Here is a 27,319-nt window from a genome sequence, read left to right on the forward strand (position 1 = left end):
TGGAACTACAGAAGGTGTGAGAGATTAAGGATAAGACTTGGCTACTGAAAAAATACAAGGGCCTGACTCCATCTGAAGCCCTAGAGACTGCTAAACAAAGGCTCAACAGCACTGGCTACCAGGCTAAGGAGATACACTAGAGAAGCAGAGGCACAAAGTAAATGCCCTGTTCTCCAAGGAACCATCCAAGTGTACTCCCAACTGCAGTGCAACAACACAATAACAGCAGAGCCACCACAGCAGCAGGAAACTGAACAGTACTGGAAGACATATGGGAGAAAGGAAGACTCATAACACCAGTGCAAAGTGGCTGCAGGCTGAGAACAGAGCACGAATCTCCCAGAACAGAAACCAATCACCATCACAGTAGAAGACATCCAGCAGCAGGTCAAAACATGAAGAGCTGGATAAGCACCTGGACCAGACATGATCACACCTACTGGCTAAAGAAATTAACAGCTAGTGCATGCAACGCCTGAGCACACGATGAAACCAGCTGCTAGCAGCAGGCTCCACCCAAATGGCTAACACAAGGAAGGACAGTGCTGATCATGAAAAAGACCCCTGCAAGGGGACAGAACGGCGCCAACTACCGGCAATACCCTGCCTCCCACAACATGGAAAGTCTATCAGGCATCAAGCTGCCAAGCTACAGACCACATGGGCCAGTACATGACACAGCTCAGAAGGGCATTGGGAACAACACCGGAGGCTCAAACACCAGTTGCTCATAGATAGAGCAGATCAGCCAAGAGCTCAAGTCTGACAGACAACTGAGCACAGCTGGATTGACTATAGGAAGCCTATGACTCAATCCGCACACTGGATCGTGATGTTGGCGCTATACAAAGTCAACAGGACACTAAGGACCTTCCTCAAGAACTCATGGGACTATGGAAGAACAACTAGAAGTCAACTCAAGGCAACTTGACAAGTGGCACATCAAAGTGCGGCATATCACAAGGTGATGCACTGTCCCCGCTGCTGTTCTGCATAGGCTTAAACCCCTCAGCCAAGATATACAAGGACTGGATACGGGTACAGGTTCAGGAGTGGAACTACCATCAGCCCCCTCTCTACATGGATGACATCAAGCTGTATGCTAAGAATGAACGAGACTCGACTCGCATCACCTGACGCAGATCTACAGTGAGATATCGGATGTCATTCGGACTGGAAGAGTGTGGCGGATGTAGTGAAGGAGGGAAGGTAGTCAAGACTGTAGGGTGGAACTACCAGCGGGCCACGATACAGACAATACAGACCAGCACATACTACCCTTGGCGTCCCACAGTCACATGGAAACCACGATGAGGAGCAAGGAAGAACAGCAACATCCAAGTATCAACAAGGTATAAGACAGATCCTGAAGAGCCAGCTCAGTGGGAAAGAACAAGATCCACACTCAACGGATACGCCTGCCGGTCATCAATACCCTGCCGGTATAGTGAGCTGGCCAAAGGAGGACATGGAGGCTGCCGATGTGAAAACACCGGAAGCCCTCACAATGCACGGAGGTTTCACCCCAAGTCCACACCCAGAGACTGTATACCAGCCGGAAAGAAGGCGGCGGGGCTTGGTGAGCGTCCAAGGCACTATCCTGGATGAAACCCGGAACATTCCAGGAGTACACAGTAAGATGGCCCAAAGATGAGCTGCTGAGAGAATGCCTGAGGCAGCAGCAGACATGGGAGGAAGACCAAGCAGAGAGTGCCATGGCAAGACAGACCCTTCATGGGAGTGTACCATCGACAGATAGCTGAGGTGGCTGACATTGGGAAATCCTCCCAGTGGCTGGAAAGGGCTGGCCTAAAAGACAGCACTGAGGGCACTATAGCAGCACAGGAACAGGCACTGAGCAACAGATCCATTGAAGCAGGGGTCTACCACACTAGAGAGGACCCAAGGTGCAGACTGTGCAGAGAGGCCTCAGAGACAGTCCAACACATAGTGCAGATGTAAGATGCAGGCAGGAACAGCATACACTGAACGGCACAACCAAGTGGCTGGCATTGTGTAGGAACATCTGCACAGCGTATGGGCTAGACCTCCCAGACCAGATGAGAGATTCCGCAGAAGTTGTGGAGAATAGCAGGGGCTAAGATTCTGTGGGACTTCCAGATCCAGACGGCAAAGGACGGAACAGGATACTGGCCAATCAACAGACATCGTGGTAATAGACAAGGACAGAAGACAGCATGGTGATAGATATAGCAGTGCCAAGTGACAGCAAACATCAGGAAGAAGGAATATGAGTAACTGGAGAAGTACCAGGGCCTGAAAGAGGACTAGAAAGGATGTGGAAAGTGAAGGCAAAGTGGTCCCAGTGGTGGTAGGAGCCCTCGGGGCTGTGACTCCTAAGCTGGGTGAGGTGGCTCCAACAGACCCAGAACAACATCAGAGCTCTCTTGTCCAGAAGGAGTGCAGTGCTAGGAACAGCCTAAGATACTGCGCAGAACCTCAACTCCCAGCCTGGTAGAGGACCGAGGTTGAGGAAGACACATACACCCATAGGGGTGAGAGGGGAATTTTTTTTTTTTTTTTATATATATATATAATCTTCCTACTGTTTTTTTCACTCCATGCATCCGATGAAGTGGGTTATAGCCCATGAAAGCTTATGCCCAAATAAATTTGTTAGTCTCTCAGATGCCACAAGGACTCCTCATTGTTTTTGCTGATACAGACTAACACGGCTGCCACTCTGCAAAAAGTCACCTACGTGACTTGGCAGCTTAAGGCCTGGTGACGGTCCATGGGGCTTAGGCTCCTAAGTGACTTAGAAGGTCTTAAAATTTTACTTTTGGAGCCCAGGACCAAAAGAAAATTAAAAAAAAAAAATTATTCACAACTTACCATCGGAAATGGCCACAACTTGAAAGGAACTGTTCCTAGTGCTCCTGATGCCCTGTGGCAAGCTTTGTCAGTTTGATAAGAGTCCATACATGAAAGCGTTGGATGCCTAGTCGGAAGTGCGAGTCCTGAGAGGCTAAGTGAACTTGACTTTATCATTTCGCTCTGAGGACTTCATTTTGTGGTTAAAAACAGAAGCTGGCTAGGCAGATATTTATAGCATCTTCTTACTCGAATAAGCTTAGCTCACTTTGGCAGAAAGCCCTGCCAGAGACTTAGTGTTGCTTAATCCAGACAGATACAGTACAAGGACTGATTTGAGGACTTCAATAACTCAGCCAGAGGTTTGAGGTCTATTATAGGTATGGGTGGGTGAGGTTCTGTGGCCTGCAATATGCAGGAGGTCAGACTAGATGATCACAATGGTCCCTTCTGGCGTCTAAGTCTCTGTCTATGAGTCTAAGGCAATACTCTTTTTTTAACAGGATGCACATCCTAAGAGTCAAAACAAATATTCAGGCATGCATTACCCTGCAAGGCAATGTAGTCTGACAGTTAAAGCAGGGAATAGTGAAGTTGGAAGAACTGCATTTTAATTCCTGACTGCACCACTGACTTGTGTCTTTGGACAACTCACATTTATGTGCTACAGATTCCTCATCTTTAAAAAAGGAATATTAATAATTACTCACCTTTGTAATGCACTTTATTAGTGTTGGCAGCTTGGTGAAAAGCTGCAAAGTTGTGGCACAGTAAAGAAAAGGGCTAAATCGCAAAATCTGAAAGCTGATAAAGGCCCCAAAGTTTTTATGTATTCACATCCAATTAGTGTTTGGTCCATTATTTAAAAAGCATTCAGCTGTGACGTTTAATTTCAGATGCAGTAGTGTAAAGTATTAACTATTACTAATTATTGTTGGTGTTGATTTCAAAGAAGGACTTTCATGCCACAGCAAGTTTTTTAACCTAATCAGACAAAGAATAAACAAGCCCATGTATTTTTGACTTATTTTTCACAATTATTCTTGCTGCACTTGCTCTAATGAAAGTATTTACACTTGCACCTTCTCAATCAGTCTTTTCTTCCTACTTGATCCTGCAGCTGTGAAATCATGATACACGTGGTATCACAAAATACTATCACAATGATTTGTCTGTAGGATTAAGGAGAAACAAATTGTGTGTGTATCAGGAGGGGGAGGGGAAATAAAATTCTCATCTGAGAAGTATCTGAAATAGAACAGAGACTATGGATAATGAATTCTTATAATATTTAAATTTGCTTTAGTGTAAAAGCCCTTCTCTTAAAGCTGAAAATGGATAAATTTCCAAATGCCACTTCATAAAGTATGTCTACATTGCAAGCAAAGGTGTGTTCACAGCAAAGCAGGCATACCCATGCTAGCTTTAATCTCGCTAGCATGGGTAACAATAGCAGTGAAGACACAGCATCACGGGGTAGCAACCAAAATACAATTTCCACTGGGGACTCTGGGTATCTCTTGTGGTTGCTAGCACATGCCACTTTCCTCGGAGCTATGAGAGACAGCCATACATGCAAGACAAAGGGAATCCCTACCCTTTGCAACCACTGAGCACAATCCCTCACACACTTCACATTAGCAGGCTCATGCTTCCTTTTCACCACTGTAACGCGAGCAAACACAGCTGGAATGCACAACAATGTCTAACAAAGACTGGGGAAAATCTAATCCTGTTTATTTTGGCTTTTTGCATTAAAAAGGGGGGCAGGGCAGAGCAAGGAAAGAGACAGGAATCAAGACACGATGCTATACTTCAGCAGTCTTTAGAAAAACCCATTTAACAATTTTTTTTTGTTCACTTGGCAGGGAAAGCCTTTTCCTACAAGTTATCAATTACAGAAAGTCACAGGTCACAAAAATGAATTCATTGCATAAAGGCAGTTCAACCCTACAGCCAGTGGGGATTCAGGCTTGTCATTAAGTTGTGCTGATTCACTGTACAGCAAGTCTTCCTCTCTACCAACTGTCAAGCCTGGATAATAAAAATTCAAATAAATAAATAGAGGGAGGGCATCACACTGGCTCCCACAATCTCTTGGATACCTTTGAACTGGCTTCAAACTTAAAAAAAACCCAAAACCATTTACATGTAGGGCGGCAACCACCAAGCATGTTGTGAACTACAGCCTCTTGCTAAATATGAAAAGCAAAACTAGAGCACAGGTCCAACTCTCTGCAGGGCCTCTGAATTTATGAAGCAGAATAAGAGTATCATCATCCTGAAGCTGCCACTTCAGACCTCCTGCAACTTGGAAAGTCATTATCACCCAGTATTGCATTGTATTTAGCTACAAATGAGCACTGGGCCTTTCTTAGATAAATGTGAGTTTTACACAGAAACCAGCACCTCTATTCTAATGCCATGATTGGGTTTGCAGATTTTCTAATGAGGGTTTGATCCTGTGGTCTTGCAGGTGAAAGTTTTGCCTCTATGGAAATTGATCCTGCACTTGTCAACACAGCAAGTGCAAATGCTCATGAAAATGTAGGTCTCTTACACCCAAACCTTAAAACGGGCTTGGTTTTCAGTAAGTGCTAAGCACCCAAATGCCTAAAAATAAGGCCATTGCAAAATGTATCAATCTAGGCTCCCCAAATCATTTGTCACTTTGGAGAATGTAGACCAAGAAAAACATTGCTGAGTGGGACAAAGAAGCATAAGGAAAAGAAAGATGACTACAAGGAGGAAGTAACTCCTAACAGTTGCAAGGGTAAAGAAGAAAAAGAGAAGTGTAAAGGGCACAAGAGTAAAGTAAAAGAATTTTATCTATTTATCAAGTCATGGGCTGAAGGTTTAAACACAAGTGAACTCATGTAAAACAAAAAAATCATAGGTACAATTTCACACATGGGCATTATGGGATTCATTAAATCAAACCAGTGAGAAGAGATGCCACAGCAGGTTGGAATGCTGCCCAACTAGGGTATCTGAACCAGAAATGCAGCTAAGGGAAATATCAGGTAGTTTTCTAGTAGTAGGAAGTTATAATAGGAGCTAATTAGGAGGGTAATTGTGTGACAACCACTTACTGTGGGTCATCAGTGGGGATTAAACTCTGGACCTCTTCCACTAAGGCAAAGCACTTAAGCAGGTACTCAGTTTTATACTCATATTCAAGTCCCATTAAAGTCAATAAGACAACTGCATTTTGCTGAATATGAATCACCTTGAGCCCATACTTGCGTAAATGGTTTGCTGAACTGAGACCTAAAAGTTGAGACTCTCCTGCTTAAGCATTTAATTATAGCTGCATTTTGTTCTCAACTCCCATTGACTTCCATCAAGAACTGATGGTGCTGAGAACCTTGCAAGATTATATCAGTAAAGAACAGGCCCAGTAAAGTGAACAATATGGGCTAACCCTGACTTGACCCCTTTCTTCACATTTTGCAGGACTACCCTTTATGTGTTGACTGTTTGTCAAGGTGAGGGTTGCAGAGTACACTGGGGCAGTTTCTGTGATGACTTATACAGTGAAGTAACATGGCCCAACGAATAAGGCACTGGACTAAGGGCTAGATGATCTGGATTCTATTTCTTTTTCTACCACCAACTACCATTCTTTGAATTTAAGTTTCCACATCTATAACGCTAGAATAATGTTGTCAACCCTTTGCTGACTGATGGCAGATGTTAGGACCATGCAGGTCAGTTTGCCATTGGAGAAAAAAAATCAGTGACATGGCCTCTGGGCATGTTCTTACTCTAACTTGTTTTTTTACCCTATACACACCAGTGCTTAAACAATGTGCTCGCAAACTACATGCAGGCAAAGCCCTCTTTCAAGTAACTTAGTCCAAACACCAACGTCCAGTTCCCAGGAATCAGCTCTGCCCCAAGAATTGACTCTAGTGAGAGAGATCTGGTTGTCTGCTGCAGCTCCCTTAAAAGAACCTGGATCACACAAAAATCCCTAAATTACATAATTTCTCCAAGAACTGTTCTTTGTCTGCATGCTCAGAAAAAGAACCTATAAGACATGTAATGATGCCATCTGGTGAGTCCTGCCATAACAATACTCTTCCACCTCTATACAGTACTTGGAGCTCTGGGTGAAATGTACTGAAAATATTCATTATTATTACTTCTAGAGCTGGGTAGAAACTAGGTCTTCTGCTTCACATAATACCTGTGATATTTAAAAAAAAAAAAACGGTTTCAAATAGAATAAAAAGAAAAATTCAAAGTTTCCTATTAAATGTTATTCAAGAAAAAGAAAGATAGATAGATCTCATTTTGCGTTAATCAGAATGTTCTAGTTTGATTAAATTGAAAAGTTTCATTTTGATTTGGATTTAATTTTATATTATATAAAATTTGAAGAAAAAAAGAAATGAAAAGTTATTTCAAAATGGGGAAAAAACATGCAATTAAAAAAAGTCAAAACAGAATATTTTGATATTATTGTAACACATTTTTTCCATTTTTCAAGGAAAATTTTAGTCAAAACAGAAACATTTCTGCAAAACATTATGCTTTAAATGAACTGGCATTTTCCAGTTGAAAAATATTATGACAGAAAACTTTCAACCAGCACCTACTACTTTAATCCAACTAATATCTCATATTGAACCTGATCTAATTCAAGATGATTTTATACCAGTGTAATTCCACTGACTTAAATAGAATAGTTCCCAAATGACACTATAAAATATCAAAATCAGACCCAGTATTAAAAATTCTTCATTAAAGCCAAGTCTACATTTTTCCTTCCTTAGCTTCTGGCTCATTTTCTCACCATTTTCTGAACCAAGGATGTAAATGGTTAATATTGATATTGTTTGAACTGTGAAGAAAAGGCATGAAAGTGAGATGACAAGAAAAGAGCAATAGAAGGAAATAAAGCTATGCATAAATGAAAGGAAAGTGATTTAGAAGAAATTGCTTTCAAAAAGTTACAATAAATAGTTCCATTAGTCTCCAATATCTGAACATGCAAGTGAGGGGCATATTAATTAAATGGAATGCAAATGGTCCGTAGCATGGTTCTGTTTCACTAAACATTATGGTCCTGAACACCGGTCAGAATATTCCCAATGATATTTTACAGGTAAGTAACAGCACGTACCAGGACCTGTGGCTGTTACAACTGTCAACCTCTTGTGCCTGGGCCAAGGGCAATATCTGATAAATACAAACCTATGTAACCTCCTTGCAGCTCAAATTTTGACTTCAGCTCAGCTGTGAGGAGCAGACTAGAAGGTTTCTGAGGCTTTTTTCAATCAGACAATTTCTCCCTTGAGTTGCTATGAGTGGTATTAATCTTGAACTACAAAGACATCAAAAGGCTTTGCCCAGCATACAATATGGCCAAAGTTGAACCTAGAATCACCATGGAGAGGCTTGGGCAATACATAATTGATATACAATACTGGGCCATTCTTAAAAAAAACCAAAACTTTAAAATTGTGACTTCGCCATCAGATAATGCTACAGCAATAGTCATGGCACTTCTGTACAGTCATATCGGAAATACCTCAAGTGTACTGCAAATAGTGGGGTGATGTTAATTAGTTACAGTCATAACCAGAATGTTTATAAGGATGGCCAGAAGTAGTGTCAATTCAGGTAGTCATTTAATTGAACATCATCCTGTTGGAAGAGAAGGATTAAAATCAATACATAAACAATACATACAAAGAGTCCTATGGCACCTTATAGACTAAGCATAAGCTTTCGTGGGTGAATAAGTCATTACTGAGCAGGTGCAACCAGAAGATTTGTAAATTTTTAACCATACAGTAAACACTTAGTATATGGTTAGGACCACAAGGATTAAAGTGGACTGGATCATGCTAGAGTTCAGCTCTGCCTCCTGTCTAGGTGGAGTAGATTGGGTTCTCTGAAGGCTAAGTGCAGCAATTGTGTCATGCAAGAGATCTAAATGTCATGCTACTATGATGAAACCATCTCAAGGAATGGCATCTAAATTCTGTCCTGACCTGTTGGAGATATTTTAGCCCCTGTGTTACAATCCCCTTTTAGATAATTTCATGTGTAAAAAATATTTAACACAATTTTTCTTAGTCCCATTTTTTAACTACTGCATCAAAGTGTGATTTTCAGGTGAAGGCTCCTATGGCATGAGAGAGAAAAAGAATCAGCCCATACTACATATGATGGTCATTTGTCCAATGTTATACCACCTGGAGGGAAATTCCTTCCTGGCCTCAAGAGCGCTTTTTCCTTGGACCAATAACTATTCATTACCTTTCATAGGGGCAAATCATAATGACAATGAATGGTCATTGGGCTAAGGAAAGCAAATGAGAAAGACTATCACCTAGTGGTTAGGGCACTCACCTAGGATGAGACAGACCAAAGTTCAAGTCCCTGCTCCAATGACTATTTGATTATTTATACACTGTAACACAGCTTTAACAGGAGAGACAGAAAGACCTCCAGGGACCTTGGGTATATCCCCTGGTTACCAGCCCATCCACCATATCTACACTACTATTGTTATCCATGCTCGGTAGAATAAAGCTTGCACAGCTATGCCAACCCATGCTACCATCACACCTTTCATTTGCAGTGCAGACATACCTTCTAGAGTGACATGGAAGAAGGCATGAAGAAGCAATGGGAGAAGATGTGCTACTCTGCAATCCTCAAAGTTTCAGAGTGTTAATGTGGTTAGCAAACCAAAAATATGGATGCTCTCTGAATCTCTAGAATCTGCAAAGTTGGGCTGAAACTCTCCTAAGAACAAGATTTCTACTGAGACTCCTGGTATTTCCAGCACCTAATTGTGCCTGAACTACTGAGAAATAACCCTGTCCTCTGAAATATTGGTGCTTTCCCTTCCAGTTCTGTCCAAATCCAGAAAGTCAAGGGGAGCACAAAAATGATATTTTTAAAAAAAGCTGAACAAACTTTTTCACAAAAAAAGTTTGAAGTGGAGTGAAGTAATCCAAAATGATCCACCCATTTGTATTTACAGTTATCCTTGCCTTAGTTTCCACACAAATCTATTGCAATTCAAATGCATTTTCATTTAAAAATATAATCTTGAATAGCTGAAGAGATGGTGGGCCAAATGTACCACTGGGTTCAGTTTTATGCCAGTGGAACTCCACTGAAACTGGCAGATGCAATGGTGAAACTATGATGCGTTGACGAATCAGGCTTTGTAAAAAGTATGACAAGTATCGTTCAAGCCAGCACATTATGGTAAATAGGAGAATCATATACATGTATTAACATTATTATTGCTGAATGGAACACTCAAGCTTTGAAGTGGGTCAGATCACAAATCAATTAGAAGGAAACTTTCATCTTCAGTTAGAAGCCTTGTCAGCTTTATTCTACAATGCTAAGAATTCATTAATAACAGTTACAAAGCACACAGAAATCAAAGGACCCACAAGCATGCCCAAACCTTTCACTTTATTAAATGTTATGAACAAATTAAATGATGGTTGTTATCCACTTATTCTCTGGCATTCATACATAAGCCAACTGACAAGCTGTTTTCCGTAACTAGGCAACTGGCCCACAGCCAAACTGAATACACATATTTGCTGCTTGCAACTTTTGCCTTGTAGGTGATCATATAGTTACAATGAATGACATGCTACCACATAATGCTCAAGTTACCACAATCACAGATACAATGGCCATTAATGTATTGCTTTGTATAACAGTACGGTTGCTTTATGCAATATTCCTGGGGGTCTTTTAATTGCCTTTTTGTTTACTCACTAAACCACAGAATTTGGTAACCCACAATGTGTCTTCCTGTGGTTACTGTGGATTAAATAAGTTCTCTTGTAGATTTCATATTTGTGAGTTTGGACCCTGACTACTCGACACTAAAATGGATTTTTTTTCCTTTATGTACAGACATGATGGAGGGAACAGGATAGATTTCAGCACTTCAGACTTTGGCAGGACTTCTCTGTTTTCTTTCATTAAAACACATTTGCTGCACACACCCAACCTTGTTGTACAGAACCACATACTAATAAATCATGTGCAGACTATAGGACCTCTGAGTTAGAAATAAAGGACAATTGCAGCTTTAAACAGTGCTGGGAGCACAAAGTAATCTGGCAGTCTCGTGTTCTCTCCCCTCAACCCCCAGCCTCGGCTATATTCATTACTCAGATTTATATACAGATTCTACATACCTGAATCATGATCTCAGCCTCGTCTTGTTTCAAATGATGATGATGATCCAGTGGTACTGTGCAAAATTCATTCCCCAGGCAAGCCACACTTACTCTACAGCCCATCAGGCACTGTTGGGACCTGATATACCTGCAGCCTCAGCCTCTTTAATCCAGTTCAGTGAATGGGACCCATCAACTCCACTTCTCTGCTCTCTTTGTAAAGAAGCAACCCCAAGATTGCTTTGAACCTGTGACCCTTTGCTGAGAGACAACATTCAAATGTGAGCCAAAACCTGCCTGTACTTGACCTTTTGCTTCTTGGAGCTGAGGCAAGCTGAAGCCCTTTTGCCGTCACTGGTTCTGCTGTTCTCAAAGTCCTTGCCTTTCTGCCTTTTCCCTTTTCTTATCAGAATCCCATGCTGGCCACATTGTGCCCCCTCTGAGGCTGGGACAACAAATAAGAGTGCTAGTGTCTAAAGCTGTGTCTCCAGCTGGGGAAACTTAGCCTTTCCTATCCTGGTGGGAGGGTTTTTGGATCACTGAATGGTATGGATACAATAACAGGGAAACTAATAACTTGGAAAACAGTCTGTTTTGAAGGGTGTGCTCCTTTTGGAAAGAAGAAAAGAGAGCTATCCAGCAATCTGTCACTAGGGCAAGCTGATAATACCAAAGTAACTCGAGAGCAAATAATGGTTATTTAAAGTCGACACTAAGAAGGACTTTGAAAGCACAGTTTTAGAAAGGGAGGAATTTCCTGCTTCTTTGTGTAGTCTCTCTGCCTGTGTACATTAATTAATTCCCCTTGGCTTTTAACATAACTTACTTTTCCTGCCTGCAAAATGATGCTAGCTGCTAATGGGGAGGAAGGATAGTCATGTGGCTCAGGCAAAGTACTGGGAGCTCAGAGAAAGGGGGTTGATTTCCATTTCTGCCAAAGACAAGCATGATCATGTGCCAATCAAATTTTCAAAAGGGAATGCAATTTTGGAAGTCTTAATTTTTTGGATCCCCAGATTTAGAAAACAAAGCCTATTTTCAGAGGCACTGAGTGCTGGCAGCTGCCACTGAAATCAATCAGGACATAGGTGTCTAAAGCTAAGCACTCAAACTTGATTAAGTTATTTTGAAAATTTGGTCTGTAGTCTCTCTGTATCTCAGCTTCCTCCTTTGTAAAACAAGGATAACATACAATACAATACTTCCCCACCTCTCTGGAGCGTTGTGAAGTTTAATTCAAGTTTTGAGACATTCCAATACCATAAAGATGATTGTAACTAAATGGTGGTGGGACTTTGTGATATATTTCCAAAACTAATAATGTTTGACTCTATGTCAAAACAACACTGTCTTAAAACAGGCCATTAGTTTCGTCCCTTTCCACAATGCTGTCTGCCAGAAAAGGTTATAAATTAATCATTTATAAACATTTGAATTGAACTGAAATTTTTCATTTAAGGGCTCAGCTCAAAATAACTTTTCTTTCATTTATTCATTAAAAAAATCCTATTCAACAGCTTTGTATCACGATTACTATTGATTTGGCTTGCAATAGTGCCTAGAAGCTCTGAGTTCTGAGCTCCATTGTCCTAGGTACTGTATCCTTCTGTAAGGTAGCTCAAGTCACTCAGCCTCACACCTCATAAAAAGACTCCAGGCATAATATAATTGCCTAGACATTCTCTGAATGTCATGTGTTTTGCTTAAGTGAGTCCAGCATCCCCACAGAGATAAATATGACCATATGTGTTGGGCACTTGGGCCCCTTTGAAACCTTCTAACAGCAATTTGGACTTTCCATCAGATGTCGGAACTCATTTATGTGTTGACTGTTTGTCAAGGTGAGGGTTGCAAAGTGCACTGGGGCAGTTTCTGTGATGACTTATGCAGTGAAAATAGGTGCTCAAAGTCTCCCTTGTTGTAACTTGCATGTTCTGGTCACACAGACTGAATGCCCAAAGGGGATTGGTACCGGATAAGGAATAGATTGAACGAGGCAAGGTCAAAAAGGGTGGGTTGTTTTTCTGTTTGTTTCTGGAATTTTTTTTTAGTAAAAGTATTATTCAAATCTAAGAATATGGAAAAAAATGGTTACTGTGTAAGCGCTTCTTTCTTAGCATATGTGAAACACCCCTCAGGCGGCAGGTGACTAGGACTCATCACTGAATTTGGTCTGCTGGATGGATCATTAGCTTCCCTGGCCCAGCCTGGGTACTGACAGGGAGTGTGACATAAATACTGAGCCATGGGAAGACCCAGATCATGGGGCGCTTGATTGTATGGTACCACGGTAATGAAATTAACCAAGATTCTTGTGAAACTTCTTTGGGCCCAAAAATCTTTAGTTAACCTTATCCTCAAATTGATTGAAATACGATTATAGGAATATAGATGTGGAGGTCACTTCTATATGATACTTCAAGTCAACCCCCTCAACTAACTGTTGAGTTGTCCAATCAAGTCAGCTGGAGTCAATTCAGCTGAAATTCTCTAGGCTGACAAAGAACATCCAGTCTCATTTACCACAAATGAAGAAGGCCCTAATGCAAGGGCAGGCAAACTTTTTGGCCTGAGGGCCACATCAGGTTTCGGAAATTGTACGGAGGGCTGGTTAGGGGAGGCTGTACCTCCTCAGACAGCCAGGCGTGGCCCAGCTCCCGCTCCGCTCCCCCTCCCCCACTTCTTGCCCCCTAAAAACTTCCCCCTTGTGCCCTCCTGCCCCATCCCCCCCCGACACTCCCTGTCCCTGGAACCCCCACCCTAACTTCCTCCCACTGTCCTATCCAACCCTTCCTCTCATTCCTGACTGCCCCCCGGGACCCCGCCCTATCCAACTACCCCTTCTCCCTGTCCCCTGATTGCCCCTGAAACTCCTGCCCCTGACTGCCCCCCGCTGTGACATCCCACCCCCGCTTTCTGACTTCCCCCAGAACCCCTATCCCCATTCAACCCCCCTGTTCCCCACCCTCTGACCCCTATCCACACCCCCACCCTCTGACCACCACACCGAACTCCCCTGCCTTCTATCCAACCCCCCCTTCTTCCTGCCCACTTACCACGCTGCCTGGAGCACCAGTGGCTGGCGGTGCTATAGCTGCACCACCCACCTGGAGCCAGCCAAGCCACTGCACAGCTCAGAGCACTGGGTCAGGCCGGGCTCTGCAGCCCCACTGCCCAGAGCATTGCGCTGATGGCACAGTGAGCTGAGGCTGTGGGGAAGGGGGAGCAACAGGGGAGGGTCCGGGGCTAGCCTCCCGGACCAGGAGCTCAGGCGCCAGGCAGGAGGGTCCTGCGGGCCGGAGCTTGCCCACCTCTGCCCTAATGTGTTAGACGAACAAGGGTGGGGGGAAGCTTGTGTGAGGGAAGAATCAAACTCAGTAAAATTAGTTTGACAATGTAGCAATTTAAATTCCCTACCCAGTAACTAATGATATGTGGTTTATAGTGCAGCTAAAGTAGTACTGACCCCCTCTGAAGTAATTTCTACCATCTTATTTCAATTAAGTTTTCACTTTCATTTGTTTTTACGACTTTGGCCACACTACAAATTGGCCCAGCCACCAACCAAAGATGGCTTCGTTTTGCCAAATGGTTAGCAAACCTCAGTGAACCATGCCCAAGTTTCAGACATCACCTGAATATAATGTCACAGCCCTGTCTGCAGCAAGGATTAAACCTGAAACCCACAGATCTAAAATGATGAGCTTCTGTTGTCTGTGCTAAAAAAGCCATTCATCTTAGCTCAGAGCCACTATCAGATTTATAAACCTCTACATAGTCCAGCCATTAAAGTGGGACAGAGACCAATGAGGTGAAAGCATGGGTTTCACTTGCTTACACATAGCTATATCTACAAAGTACTGACTGACATGTCCGCATATTACAATCGCCCTGTGCTAGATGGAAACTCCCCAAATGTTTGTGAGCAACTCACCTTCTAACATATACCCTAAAAAGAGGCCATTTAAGCCTTCCTACAACTAACAGAAGCTAATAGAGATAACAACAAAGGTTGTTTCAGGAGCCAGCAAACATGAGTTCTACCCTCTCTGGCTCGTGTGTGCAGCTCAGCGAACAATTATGGCATATGGGCCCAAACAGACACAGATGATTACCTAAAAAGCAAAGCACACAGAGTGCAGGAGATCTAGATTTAGGTCCCACTCCTACAAGGTGCTGAGCCTCTCTTGTGAGATGCTGCAGGCCCTCAACTCCTGTAAAGCAGGAGTTCAGGTTGCTCAGCATGGGACAGGGTCAGGCTCGTGATCTTATAACTAAGTAGCCAGGTGTGTAAATTTTAAAGGAAATATTAATAGTCAAATGTACTTATATTTATATGATAGCTGAACAATGTTGCTGATGAGTTGCTGCTTCTTTAAAAAAAACTGTTCAGAGTTTCTTGCTTTCATGCATTTACTTAACTATTCAATATTCCTCCAGTGCTGGTACAGTTTAGGAAGGGTTCCAACTTTGTCCTTACCAAAAACAGAATAAGGGTGGGAGAAGTCAGACACTAAACACCAAAGCTCTAATGCACAATGAATTCAAATTAACTAAGTAATTGTGGTCGAGGCCCAGGTCACTTCCTGGAGAATAATGACCAACTGAGAGAGCTAATAGCCTGAGGCAAAGCAGAGGATCATTAGCACTGAGCCTGCCATTAACTCTCCAGGAAATGCACTGGATTGGAGTCGTTAATGAAATTATAGTAAATCATTTGTTGGGGGAGAGATTATTCAACAAAATAAACTTTTCCTTTGCGTTACTATTATTCTTACCAAGCATCTCAAGAATAAATTGTATTTAATAGCCCTGCGTCTGAGCTGGAGCATCTAGAGAGAAAAATGGATGGCACGGCAGCAATTCAGAATTCTTTTATGGCTTCATACTGCTCTCATTGAAACCAATGGGATTTTTGCCATTGCCTTCACTGGGAGCAGGAACAAGTCCTAAATTCCTCACATTTTCTCAGGGTTGTGCCACTCTCAGCCTTCTGTTCCTCATCTACCGAACTGCCCTCAGCATCAAGCAGTCTTGTTATTCTACTGTCCTGCTGCCAAAAAGATGCCAACTAACCATAGCAATAAATATTTGAGACTGTTTTTTATTTTACAAATTCTTTGAACATGAGAGAAATTACTCCTTTTGAGGAAAAAAATGGCACGTCATTCATTCTGGCAGGGGACAGAAGAAAATTAACCTTAAATGTGAGAAATCAAACTATGATTTATTATGACCCAACAAAGCTCAGTCAAAAGTGTTTTGCATGGGGCATTACTGGCTATAATGGTTAAAGCTACTAACTAGACAGAAATACCAGCAATGCTCAACACTTGTAGAACAGTTCACATTTTTCAACAGCCAGTACAAACATTAGTTAACCCACACCTCAGCCCCATCAAGGTAAGTAGCAAGGCAAATGAAGAAACCAACAGTTCTGTCCTTCAGGGTGCTAAACACTGGCTTGGATGTGCTGAGCCTTATCTATTCCCAATAACTTCAGTTGGAGATAAACCAGTGACAAATTTTCTGCAATCATGCCAATAAATGTATCATATTTACTGACCATCTGTGTAGGGTCAGTACTGGTTTTAATACTTTTCCAGAAGCTCAGGTAAATTATATCCACTTTGTCTCAACAGTGTTTGTTATACACAATCTTCTCCAACTGTATTCCAACCTCAGTACAGCAGGTCTGATTCCAATCTCACTTGCACTAATTTTATACTGGTGTATCTCCACTAATGTCATTATACTTTTACTTCTCATTTATTTGGGCCTGTTTTTTCTTTCTAAGCCTGCCTTTCCACAGGCACCCAAGCAAGCAACACTTTCACACATATTACTCAGGGGTGTTCTATATACAAAGCAAGCAGGGGATAGGGTGGTAAATACAACTGATTCCTCCCCTTTTCCTTCTTTGTTTAAGATGAAGAAGAAGACAGGAAATCATCCCAAATACTCATTATGTGCCTCCCCTCTCCCACTCATATCTGGAGTAGCACAGATTGTCCCTCTCATCATGGAAGTTCTTGTCAAAACCATGCTGATCTCCATCTAGAAGGGGGAAGCTAAAGTAACCAACCCAACCCAGAGCTAAGTACTGCACCTAGCCAGGATCACAGCAATCCTGCAGCATTTGGTTCACAAACTGAACCCAAGGAAAGGACATAACCCAATCTCTTCAGGTTAGCTTGGAGGTGAAGTTAGACAAGCTTTAAACTTCAAGAGGAACCTCAACACAGACTGATTTTTTTCTCTCTCCACCACCTCTCTTAAGCTCTCCCCCTGCACCAAACAAGCCTTAACTATCAGCCCTGAGTTTTTTCCAAAGGGGCTGATTTCTCATTATTTTAGCAAGATAAACAGTCACAGTTACAACTATGTGAATTTTTTTAATTAAAACTTATTTTTTGGTGAAAAGTGCAGATTTGGCAACACAGATAGCATGTGAACTTGCGCTGATTTTGCCAAATTGTTTAAGTCAGAAACACCCCCCAACACCTATTTTTTTTTGCAATTGCCAGAGAACCAAAAATCTGTTATTTGCCCAGTTCTAGTCATAGTGTCCTTAAACTGCTATTTATCTACAGACAATTCCCTGAGCTGTATAAAAGGGTGCTATTCTCTTCATCATGGCTGAAAATGTGGGAGGTCATGAAAGGACAGCCAGATGTGGCCAATTTGGCAGCCTCGCTGCATCTGGAAAACAAAATGAACAGACATGGAGAAACACGTGTTTTATAATCCCTGTGAACGTGCATGGAAAGGTTAGAAGGGAAAGAGGCTTTCTTAAAATTCAAACTCACTGCTCCCCACTTCTAGTTATGCCCTCATTACTGCTTTGTATGAGTACTTCTCATACCCCAAGACAGGCACACACACAAACCCCGTCAAAATACACAAACTGACAATCATACCCTGTATCTGTGGCAACCTTAAAGTGGGACTCAGTCATGAAAGGGCAAAGCAAACTGCATATGTAAACCTAGATCTTTACTAGTTTGTTTGATTTAAAATCATTTTAGCCACTCACAAAGAGTAAGAACAAACACCTAAAAATTAGTGTGTTATAAGGATGAAAGGATTCATCAGAAAACATGCCTCCTGAAATACCTTAAATCCAAAGAAAGAAAGAAAGAAAACATTACATAATCATGGTGGATTTCCAATAAAAATATACAGCCACGCAATAGCTGACTATTGTCTGCAAAACTGCTGATTTTTTTCCAATATGCCCTCAGGGATCCATTTAATATTTTCCAGGCGTCTTTCCCCCACTGCAAAAAACCAGCAATGAAATACCAGGAAATGGTCCCCAGCTGCTGTAACATTTTCATTTGACAGGCGCTAGAGATTTTGAACTGTTAAGCAGCCACACTGTGCTCTCAGCATTCCAAATACTTGCAGGTGACTCAGTTTTCATCTTTGCCAGGTCTGCATTACTCATCACCAAACTTGGCGGGTCTCTGTAGCTTGCCTTCAGAAAAGAGATGTGCAAATAATTGGTCTGCAGTGGCAAATGAGAAACAGTCTATAGGAGCTGCACACTCAGAGAATGCAATAAACTCCACAGAAGAAATACTACCATATACAACCTCTTTCTGATCCCTCACCCCATCCCTCCCACTGCTAAAAAGATGATTAAAAACATTCCTTTTTCAGAAGCATTTCCTGCTTTAAATAATTGCCAAGCCCTGTGGAGGATCCCTCACCCTACTTTTCAATGAAGGCACTTCATTGGGCTTTCAAGGATTGAAGTCTTCATGGGCCCCATTATCCTGTGAATGACAAAAATTCAGGGATCCTCATACCATATAAAGTAAACCATCAATACGGTTACCCAGGACTGGCGCCAGGGTTTCTGGCGCCCTAGGCGCCGGGCCATTTCACCGCCCCGCGTGTGGGTCTCGCGGCTCCAGTGGAGCTGCTGCAGGCATGCCTGCGGCAGGTCCACCAGAGCAGCGGGACCAGTGGACCGTCCGCAGAAATGCCTGCGGCAGGTCCACCGCAGCCGCGAGACCAGTAGACCCTCCACAGGTACGACTGCGGCAGCTCCACCGGAGCCGCCTGCTGCCCCCCCGGCAAAATGCTGCCCCCTCATAATGCTGGTGCCCTAGGCGACTGCCTAAGTCGCCTAAATGAAAGCGCCGGCCCTGTGGTTACGAAATCTTAGGGAATATGTACAGCCTTAGACAGTGGAGAGAAGAGACAAAACACTGCACAGAGAAGTTGCCACACATGGAATCAAGAAACTAGTCCACATGTTATGATATGGGCCCCTAATCTAAAAACACTCATGCTATATGCAGAGATGTTCTCAGGAATAGCCTTCAAGTGAAACTACTAATGTTGGCGAAGTCACACGTGTGTGTCTTTTGCAGGATTAAGGTTTATGTGACTGGATGCTTGATATGGTCATGGAAGCAATCACAGGCAAATGCCAGAATTTGATTAAATCTGGAGGCTGCAACTTAATTAAACAATTAATACCTAACTGAGGTAAACCACCCAAGACTGTCTCAATGCAGTCTGAACCAAGGCCCTTGAAGTATTATAAGCCTGTGATGGGGTGTGTTCCCCACATAGACCTTGAATGGGCTAGTGTACGCCTGAGAGGACAACATACCAGGCTGGGAAGCTAGGCTTAACTGATAATGAAGCCCAGCTGGGTAGGAACAGGAAGAATTTTTTTTGCAGACAGGGACTGTATGGCCAGAGGGACAAATCTCACAACAGGCAGCAAGCCAGTAGGAGGCACTGGAAATGAGGCTTCCTTGCTGCATAGTACCCTCACACATGGGGGACCTATGGGCGATGAGTACATGACATTAAAAAGCCTAAGAAAGCCTAACAGTTAAGATTATGCCCTGGCTGCACCTTGACCCCCTCTGCCCTCCTAACCAGAGGAAGGAGAGTTGAGATGAAGAGAGCCATATCTATACCACCTATTGAGAATCTCGGGATGGGCGGGTGCAAGCCTGCCATATCTGAAGGTCTGTCCTTCCAGCCTTAAGGGGAGGAGTTACTGAACCCAGATCCCAAGTAAATATGGGGGACAACAAATGATAACACAGAAAAGGGAGTGAGGGTCACATGATTTGAGTGAGGAGTGAAAATAGACACCCACAGTCGCAGAGCACCTCCCCATCCAGTATCCTCCTCCTGGTGTGGTGGACAGCCACCTTGGCCAAAGCCAGGAGGAGATGACTTTGTGGGGCCACAGATATGGTGTGCATAGAGCAGAAGGTGCAGAGAGAAATGCCGTAGAAGGTTCTGGAGGAGCAACCTGGCGTACTTGAGGTAGATGCAGGCCAGGGTCTTCCTCATTCTCCAGAAGGGGCAAGTCTCAGGGAGAGGGGTGAACTGCACCAGGTACACGCCATATCTCCACCAGATCCAGAGGCAAACCTCCTCACCTGCCATGCTCAGTGTGGCAGACTTGATGAACACAGGCCTACTCTGAGATTATTATATTCTATGCTAAAATCATGAGAACCACAAAAAGTCATTATATTGAGATAGGCCAGATGATCTGAGTCACAGAATAGTCATCACCCTTTGTACCAATATAGGTGATGTGTATTTGTGTGATTAATGCAAAATCCCAAGGTTAGCTATGCAAATACTAGCCTTTGAAGCCTAAACACCTGGGGAGGCGATAAGAGAGGGATTGGTTTAATCTATTATCAGGAGACTGGGAGAAAAAAGTATATAAAGTCTGGGTTTACACAGATTTGGGGCCATTCATTTTGATTCAACAAACAGACATAACTTTTGTCCAAGGAGAGGCCAACCCATTGAAGGCTTGAAAACACTGGAATGTGCCTGGGTCCCCATAGGATTGATGGGTGACTTCTAGTACATTTACTACACATGCAGATCCTTTTATTGTTTTTATATATTTTCTGTCTGCTTTTTTATCCCTGAATTAAGGTACTTTATTTAGGAAGGCTGTCTGGTCACTGGGAAGAACACTGTCATTGTCCTTGGAGGGAAACTAAAGAGCATGGGGCTGGGTGTTTGTCAGACATGTGGGAGAAGAAAGAATCACCACAGTCAGATCAAGGGGACTACAGCCTAAAATCTTGATCAGCAGGCACTGGGACGTGGGTGTCTGCCTAGAGAAACGTGATGCCTAGAGGCCTAGGAGCTTGAGTGGACCATGGAGGATGGACTCAGAGGTGCAGTTACACTGAAACCAACACTCAGGACCAATGCCCAAGAAACTCCCTGCGTTTAGGGTTCTCAGCTGGACCTTCCTAATCTACCAACCCTGCAAGAACCCATGGAAGTGACTTAAATACCCTCCAAAACAGACCTCTTGGATGTTAAGTGCCAGATGAGAAAGCTCACACAGCAGTTTGCCAGTTTTGCCATAGTGAGGAAAATCCCTTTCAGACTCCCAAAACTGGCCACCAGCTGATTCTCTGGTAACACAGGAGATCCAGCGTACTAGAGTAACATCAGAAAAGCTGGGCCCGAAAACAATCCATGTAATTTAATTTTTTTTTAGTTTGTTTACACTTCATTTGCAGCAATATGTACATGACCAAGTTTTGCAGAAATGAGGAGAATGATAGTCATACTCTGCCTCATTTTCCAAGGTTTCCTCCTCCCACACCAAATTGTGAGACCTTGAAACATACCCAGAACACACTCCATGGCCCTCATCCTGCAACTGAATCTGCTAGTGCAGACCCGAGTGTGGGATTGCAGCCTGGTGTATTTAATTGCCATTGCCACAAGAACACCTCCAACATGATCCTGAACTACTTGGTCTTGTCTATCGTGTCATATTTTCAGGATTTTTGTAAACAGAAGATTGATATTTAGTAAATCTTGATTCTACGCACTAAGTCTTTGAGCTAGCGAAGCACTTAGATACATGCTCAACTATAAGCATATGAGTGGCCCTATTGGAATTAACTATTCACATGCTTAAAGTTAGGCAGTATGATAGAAGGTCTGTTTCATGAAGGATTTTGAGATTTCACAATTTGGCTTCATTCCAAATCGAAACAGAAAACCAAAAGTTTTGAAATTCTTAGTGAAGGAAAATTATGAGGAAAAAATTGTTTCAGGTCATTCAAAACACTTTGTTTTGAAATCAAAATGTTTCATTTCAATGCCACCTTTTTCTATTTTGCATTATAAGATAGTGCCAAATTAAAAACAAAAAACAAGTTTTTTTCCAATGAAAAATCAAAATATTTCATTAGAAAATGTCAAAACAGAACATTTCAACATTATTTTAGTTCCCATTTTTCAAAACAAAATTCCAGCAAAATTCATAGATTCATAGACTCTAGGACTGGAAGGGACCTCAAGAGGTCATCGAGTCCAGTCCCCCGCCCTCATGGCAGGACCAAATACTGTCTAGACCATCCCTGATAGACATTTATCTAACCTTCTCTTAAATATCTCCAGAGATGGAGATTACACAACCTCCCTAGGCAATTTCAATTCGCAGAGTCTAAGCTAAACCTGACAGTTTAGGAACTTTTTCCTAGATTCCAACCTAAATCTCCCTTGCTGCAGTTTAAGCCCATTGCTTCTTGTTCCTATCATTAGAGGCTAAGGTGAACAAGTTTTCTCCCTCCTCTGATGCACCACTTTTTAGCTAACTGAAAACTGCTATCATGTCCCATTCAGTCTTCTCTTTTCCAAACTAAATAAACCCAATTCTTTCGCCTTCCTTCATAGGGTCATGTTCCTCAAGAACTTTTCACCATTCTTGTTGCTCTTCTCATGGACCGCTCTCCAATTTCTCCACATCTTTCTTGAAATGCAGGCCGTATGCAGAACTGGACACAATACTCCAGTTGAGGCCTAACCAGCGCAGAGTAGAAGCGGAAAGAAATGACTTCTCGTGTTCTTGTTTACAATACACCTGTTAATGCATCCAGAATCACGTTTGCTTTTTTTGCAAAGTATCCACACTCGCGTTGACTCATATTTAGGCTGTGGTCCACTATGACCCCTAGATCTCTTTCTGCCATACTCCTTCCTGCAGACAAGTCTCTTTCCAGTCTGTATGTGTGAAACTGATGGTCTTCCTAAGTGGAGCACTTTGCATTTGTCTTTATTGAACTTCAACATGGGTTTACTCAAGACCATTTCTCCAATTTGTCCAGATCAATTTTGAATTTGACCCTGTCCATCCAAAGCAGTTGGCAATCCCTCCAGTTTTGGTATCATCCGCAAACTTAAATAATGTACTTTCTAGCCAACATCTAAGTCGTTGAATGATTGAACACAGCCGGTTCCCCCAAATATAGACCCAATGTGGAATCCCCACTTGTTATACCTTTCCAGCAGGATTGGGAGCCATTAATAACCACTCTCTGAGTACAGTTATCCAGCCAGTTATGCACTCAATCTATAGTTACCCATCATCACAATTGGTATTTTGCTAGTTTATCATAGAATAAGAATACTCATGCAAGACTGTACAATGCCTTAATTAAAACCTAGATATACCAATCCACCACTTCCCCTTATCCACAAGGCTTGTTATCCTATCAAAGAAAGCTATCAGATTGGTTTGACATGATTTGCTCTTTACAAATCCATGCTGGCTATTCCCTATCACCTTACCACCTTCCAAGTGTTTGCAGATGACTGCAATTGACTCGATTTCATGTGTTTTGATTGTAATGGAACCACATATTCTAACATAATATAGTTCCATTGATGTTTCTTTCACCAGCCCGCTGCATAAAGTGCTTACTGGGTTGGGGCTTTAGTGCAAAAATAAATAAATAAAATAAAAGCTTGACAGCTTTTGATCAGGTGGAGGAGACAATTGTGTACATTAATGCCTCATTTGTAAGAATTGACCAAAAGATTTCTCCACAAAGGCCATTTTAATATATTTCTGATAGTTCTAACTTGTGAAACTATTATGTGTGTGTTATTTATTATATATACACACACACACACACACACTTGTAAAATTTTCCATGAAATTCCCCAGTTCAGCCAGAAAACATTCTTGCTTGCCATTTATCATGGTGATTGATCATATTGAAACTAAAGATATTCTACTCTCCTGGAAATAAATGTTACTCAACCCAGGTGAAAGGGCATTTACAATTTTGCAAGGCTGAATATATGATAGATATGGATATATAAGACAGAGCCAAAAAATGTAGATATATAAAATGGGCCAGATTTTTATCTGTTATAATATATAAATTTGGAGTAATTCCACTGAAGGATCCAGTGCATATTTATGACTTTGTAACAGGTCAGAATAAGATTAGATATATAGATCGATAGATCGATCAACATAGCCTCCTCCATACATAATGCATTCCTTATGCAATTTATTTTTTCTTTGGTCACATGGAAAGCTTCACATTAGGGAGTCCAATCCTGCATTCCTTGTGCCCTTAGACCTCTCACTGAAGTTTTCCTGCAATGCCAAGTGATCAGTCTCAGTGTTTAGATATCCGGCTGAGTGCAAATAGTAAGCACCATATGGGAGCGAGTTTGTAATGCTTTGTTCAGTTGTCACTGAAGATAGATTGGGGTCAACCTCCTAAGACTTACATTCATTCCAGTTTCTAATACAGACTGTTTTTTCTGTTTGCAATTTCACTTGTGTGTATTTAGGAGTTATTTTAAAAAAGGAGTAGATAATATAGTAAAATAAAAACTATTGTATGTAATAATCTAGCAGCTTGTGTTATTCACTGTTCACAGTAGTCTCTGAAAATGTAGCTTTGGAAAAAAGTATTCTAAGGATTGAAATATGAGTTATGAAAACTTAGGGATGAGCATTTAAATACTTGTTGAATCTTTGTGGGTATTATCCTACTGCAGAAGAGCTGTGACGTGAGAAACCAGAATGCGTTTCAGACACTTCTCATAATTTTAACCATCTTATATTAAAGCAGCTTGTGGCCCACATTGCTTTGTAATAGGGAGGTGCAAGGCACAAGTGTCTTTACAGTGAGTATTTCACAATTCTTAGCACTGCCATTGACTCCCCCTCACGCTAGGGCAAGTTATTATTGCCAGAATTTTCAAATGTGGGTAGTTGGAGATTGTGACTTAAATCCATACACAGGCAACTAAATAAGTGATCTAAATTTTCAGAGAGGAGAATTGTTGACTTCAGCAGGAGCAGCAGATCCTCAGCACCTCTGAAAATTGGGCCACTTAGGTGCCTAATTTTAGGCCCCCCATTCTGGCCTTAACCTGTCTGCTCCTGTTTCCCTCTCTTTTGAAGTTGACATAACACTCGTGTACCTAGCACAGCGTGAGAGCTGTGAAGTTTAATTAATGAATGTTTGTACAGCGTTTTGAAATCCTTACATGAGACGTACTACAGAAGTGGAAGATATTGATTCCCTCCAATCCATCTAAGATTTCCATCCCTGTGGATCCTGAAGCACCCTCTAAACCATGGAAGGAGTCCTGTTTGCCTGATTGAGCTGGAGGGTGGGAGGTAAAGAAGGTTGAAAGGCTCACTTCACTCCTACCACAGTAAGGCTCCAGTCTTGCTAACACAGATGTATGTAGCATTACGCACATGACCTAGTCCAGAGCAGGGCCCAAAGCAGAAAGGCAGAAACTCTTCCTAGCATTCTGTTGAGCTCTGTCCCATGGAGCCTGGAAAGCATGGTTAGCCACGCTCCATAGCCCTAAGAGTGTGTGGTCTGTCTGCCACTGTGTGGTGGTCTTTGCATGTGCTGCAGTTGTCAGCACGTGCAAATGAAGCCCTCATGGTGCTTCTCTGGGGAACAGTGGTAAGGTGGGCTACTAGGAGCATTCCCTCTCCCCAGCTCACTGAGCCATTCTGTCCTGCACAAGACTGGCATCACCCCAATTCTCCCACCTCCCCCAGGCAGCATCAGTTAAAACATGATGAAAATGGACATGAAATATTTCCAGCTTGTTTATAGCTTTGGTCTGACTGGGAGTCCCTGTGAATTATATGGTACTTAAGTAATAGCAGCTCAGTTTCCAGCATACATGCATGCTATCATCAGAATACCTCAACATCTGGATTCTCCTTGGGCGGGCAAGCGATGCCTCACTGATGGATTCTCATCCCAATCCTCTTGCTGGAAACTGTTCTGAATAACTGTTACAATTTGCTGGGCTTCCATGCCTCCACAGTTTAAGAATGAAAAGAAAGAGAGAGAAAGAGACTGGAGGCATGCTGGTGGTAAGAATACATACCACATTCTGATGCACAACTGAGCACATTTTGTTGTTTGAAGGAGTTGTTTGAAGGAGACACCAATATCAAGCAAGGACATCAAGAGGAAGACAAACACAAAACCTAGGGCACAGATAGAAGATGACATGAGGTGAGGGAGGGAGATAGAGAGAGTGTACACACACAGATACAGGGTAGTTTTATTCCATGTAAAAGCAAGAAAGGTATCGAGAGAGGCATTCGACCCCATGCAGAGGGCCAGCATAAGGCATATATATTACTGAAGCTTCACTGGGGGCTTTTGTGACATTGCAACAGGATGGGGGTCTGATTCTTTAGGTGCAGCTTTATAGCTATTCCCTATAAAAAGCTGAGCTGTCAGTAAGGAAGAGATGGCAGAGGCTGCAGGGAGCAAGAGCAACAGCGAGTTTCCTGGGATAGGCTACCATAGTACTCTGGGAAGGGAGACAGTGGGAAACTGCTGGGGGAAAAGGGCCTCCTGAGAGAAAGACTGGAAGGCAATGCTCTGTTAATAGCATGGAAGAATCCTGCAGGAGTTCCTGAAGCAGGAGAGAGGCAACTGGGAAAATCCCCTGGGAGTTGTAGCCTAGGGTGTGCTGAGGAACCAATTTTGTGTTTTGCCTATCTTTGGAAAATAAAACTGTGCCTGGAAAGAGACTGTGGATATGGCAGTGGGTCCTTCCTGGGCTGGGGACAAACCAGCACTTTACATACCTGAACTTAGATTGTAAGCTCTTGCGGACAGGGACTTTTTGGTATAAGCATATATGGTGTCTAGCAACCAGGGTTTCAACCATTGGCTAGGGCTTCTTCCAAACAAATAATAATAATAATAATTAATAATAAGCCTTGCTGGCTTTCTGCACAGGGGTGAATTTAATTCCAAGTGAATAAAGACAAAAGCAGATAAAAGTGGCAGGAGCAAAGCCAACCACCAACACTTGAAGAGATCTAATATGGTGGCATTTCTGCTCTGGGAACAGTATACCCCATTGGCCAGGAGAGGGACCTGTCCTTTTGTTGCAAGCTTTTTGTGCAGGTCACAGGGAGAACTCATGGGGGCAGGAGACTGTTGAGGGGGTTATGTGGACATGTCAAACTTATGTTGCAA

At 42.5% G+C, this 27,319-nt stretch overlaps 1 protein-coding gene across 2 annotated transcripts in view; it reads right to left on the reverse strand.

The window, feature by feature from the left end:
• The window catches only part of TNS3 (tensin 3), a 437,135-nt gene that overhangs the window by 365,576 nt on the left and 44,240 nt on the right, over positions 1 to 27,319 (reverse strand). The window contains exon 1 of one of the 2 annotated variants that reach the window (XM_032796815.2): positions 11,031 to 11,458. The exons of the other annotated variant lie outside the window; for it this stretch is intronic. Coding sequence (XP_032652706.1) covers positions 11,031 to 11,135 — 105 coding nt within the window. The 5' untranslated portion in view covers positions 11,136 to 11,458. Of the gene's footprint in view, positions 1 to 11,030; positions 11,459 to 27,319 lie in introns of those variants that run through there. 2 annotated transcript variants of the gene reach the window in all.

This window comes from Chelonoidis abingdonii, chromosome 2 (genome assembly GCF_003597395.2).
Source record: "Chelonoidis abingdonii isolate Lonesome George chromosome 2, CheloAbing_2.0, whole genome shotgun sequence".
In the NCBI taxonomy this organism is placed as follows: Eukaryota; Metazoa; Chordata; order Testudines; family Testudinidae; genus Chelonoidis; species Chelonoidis abingdonii.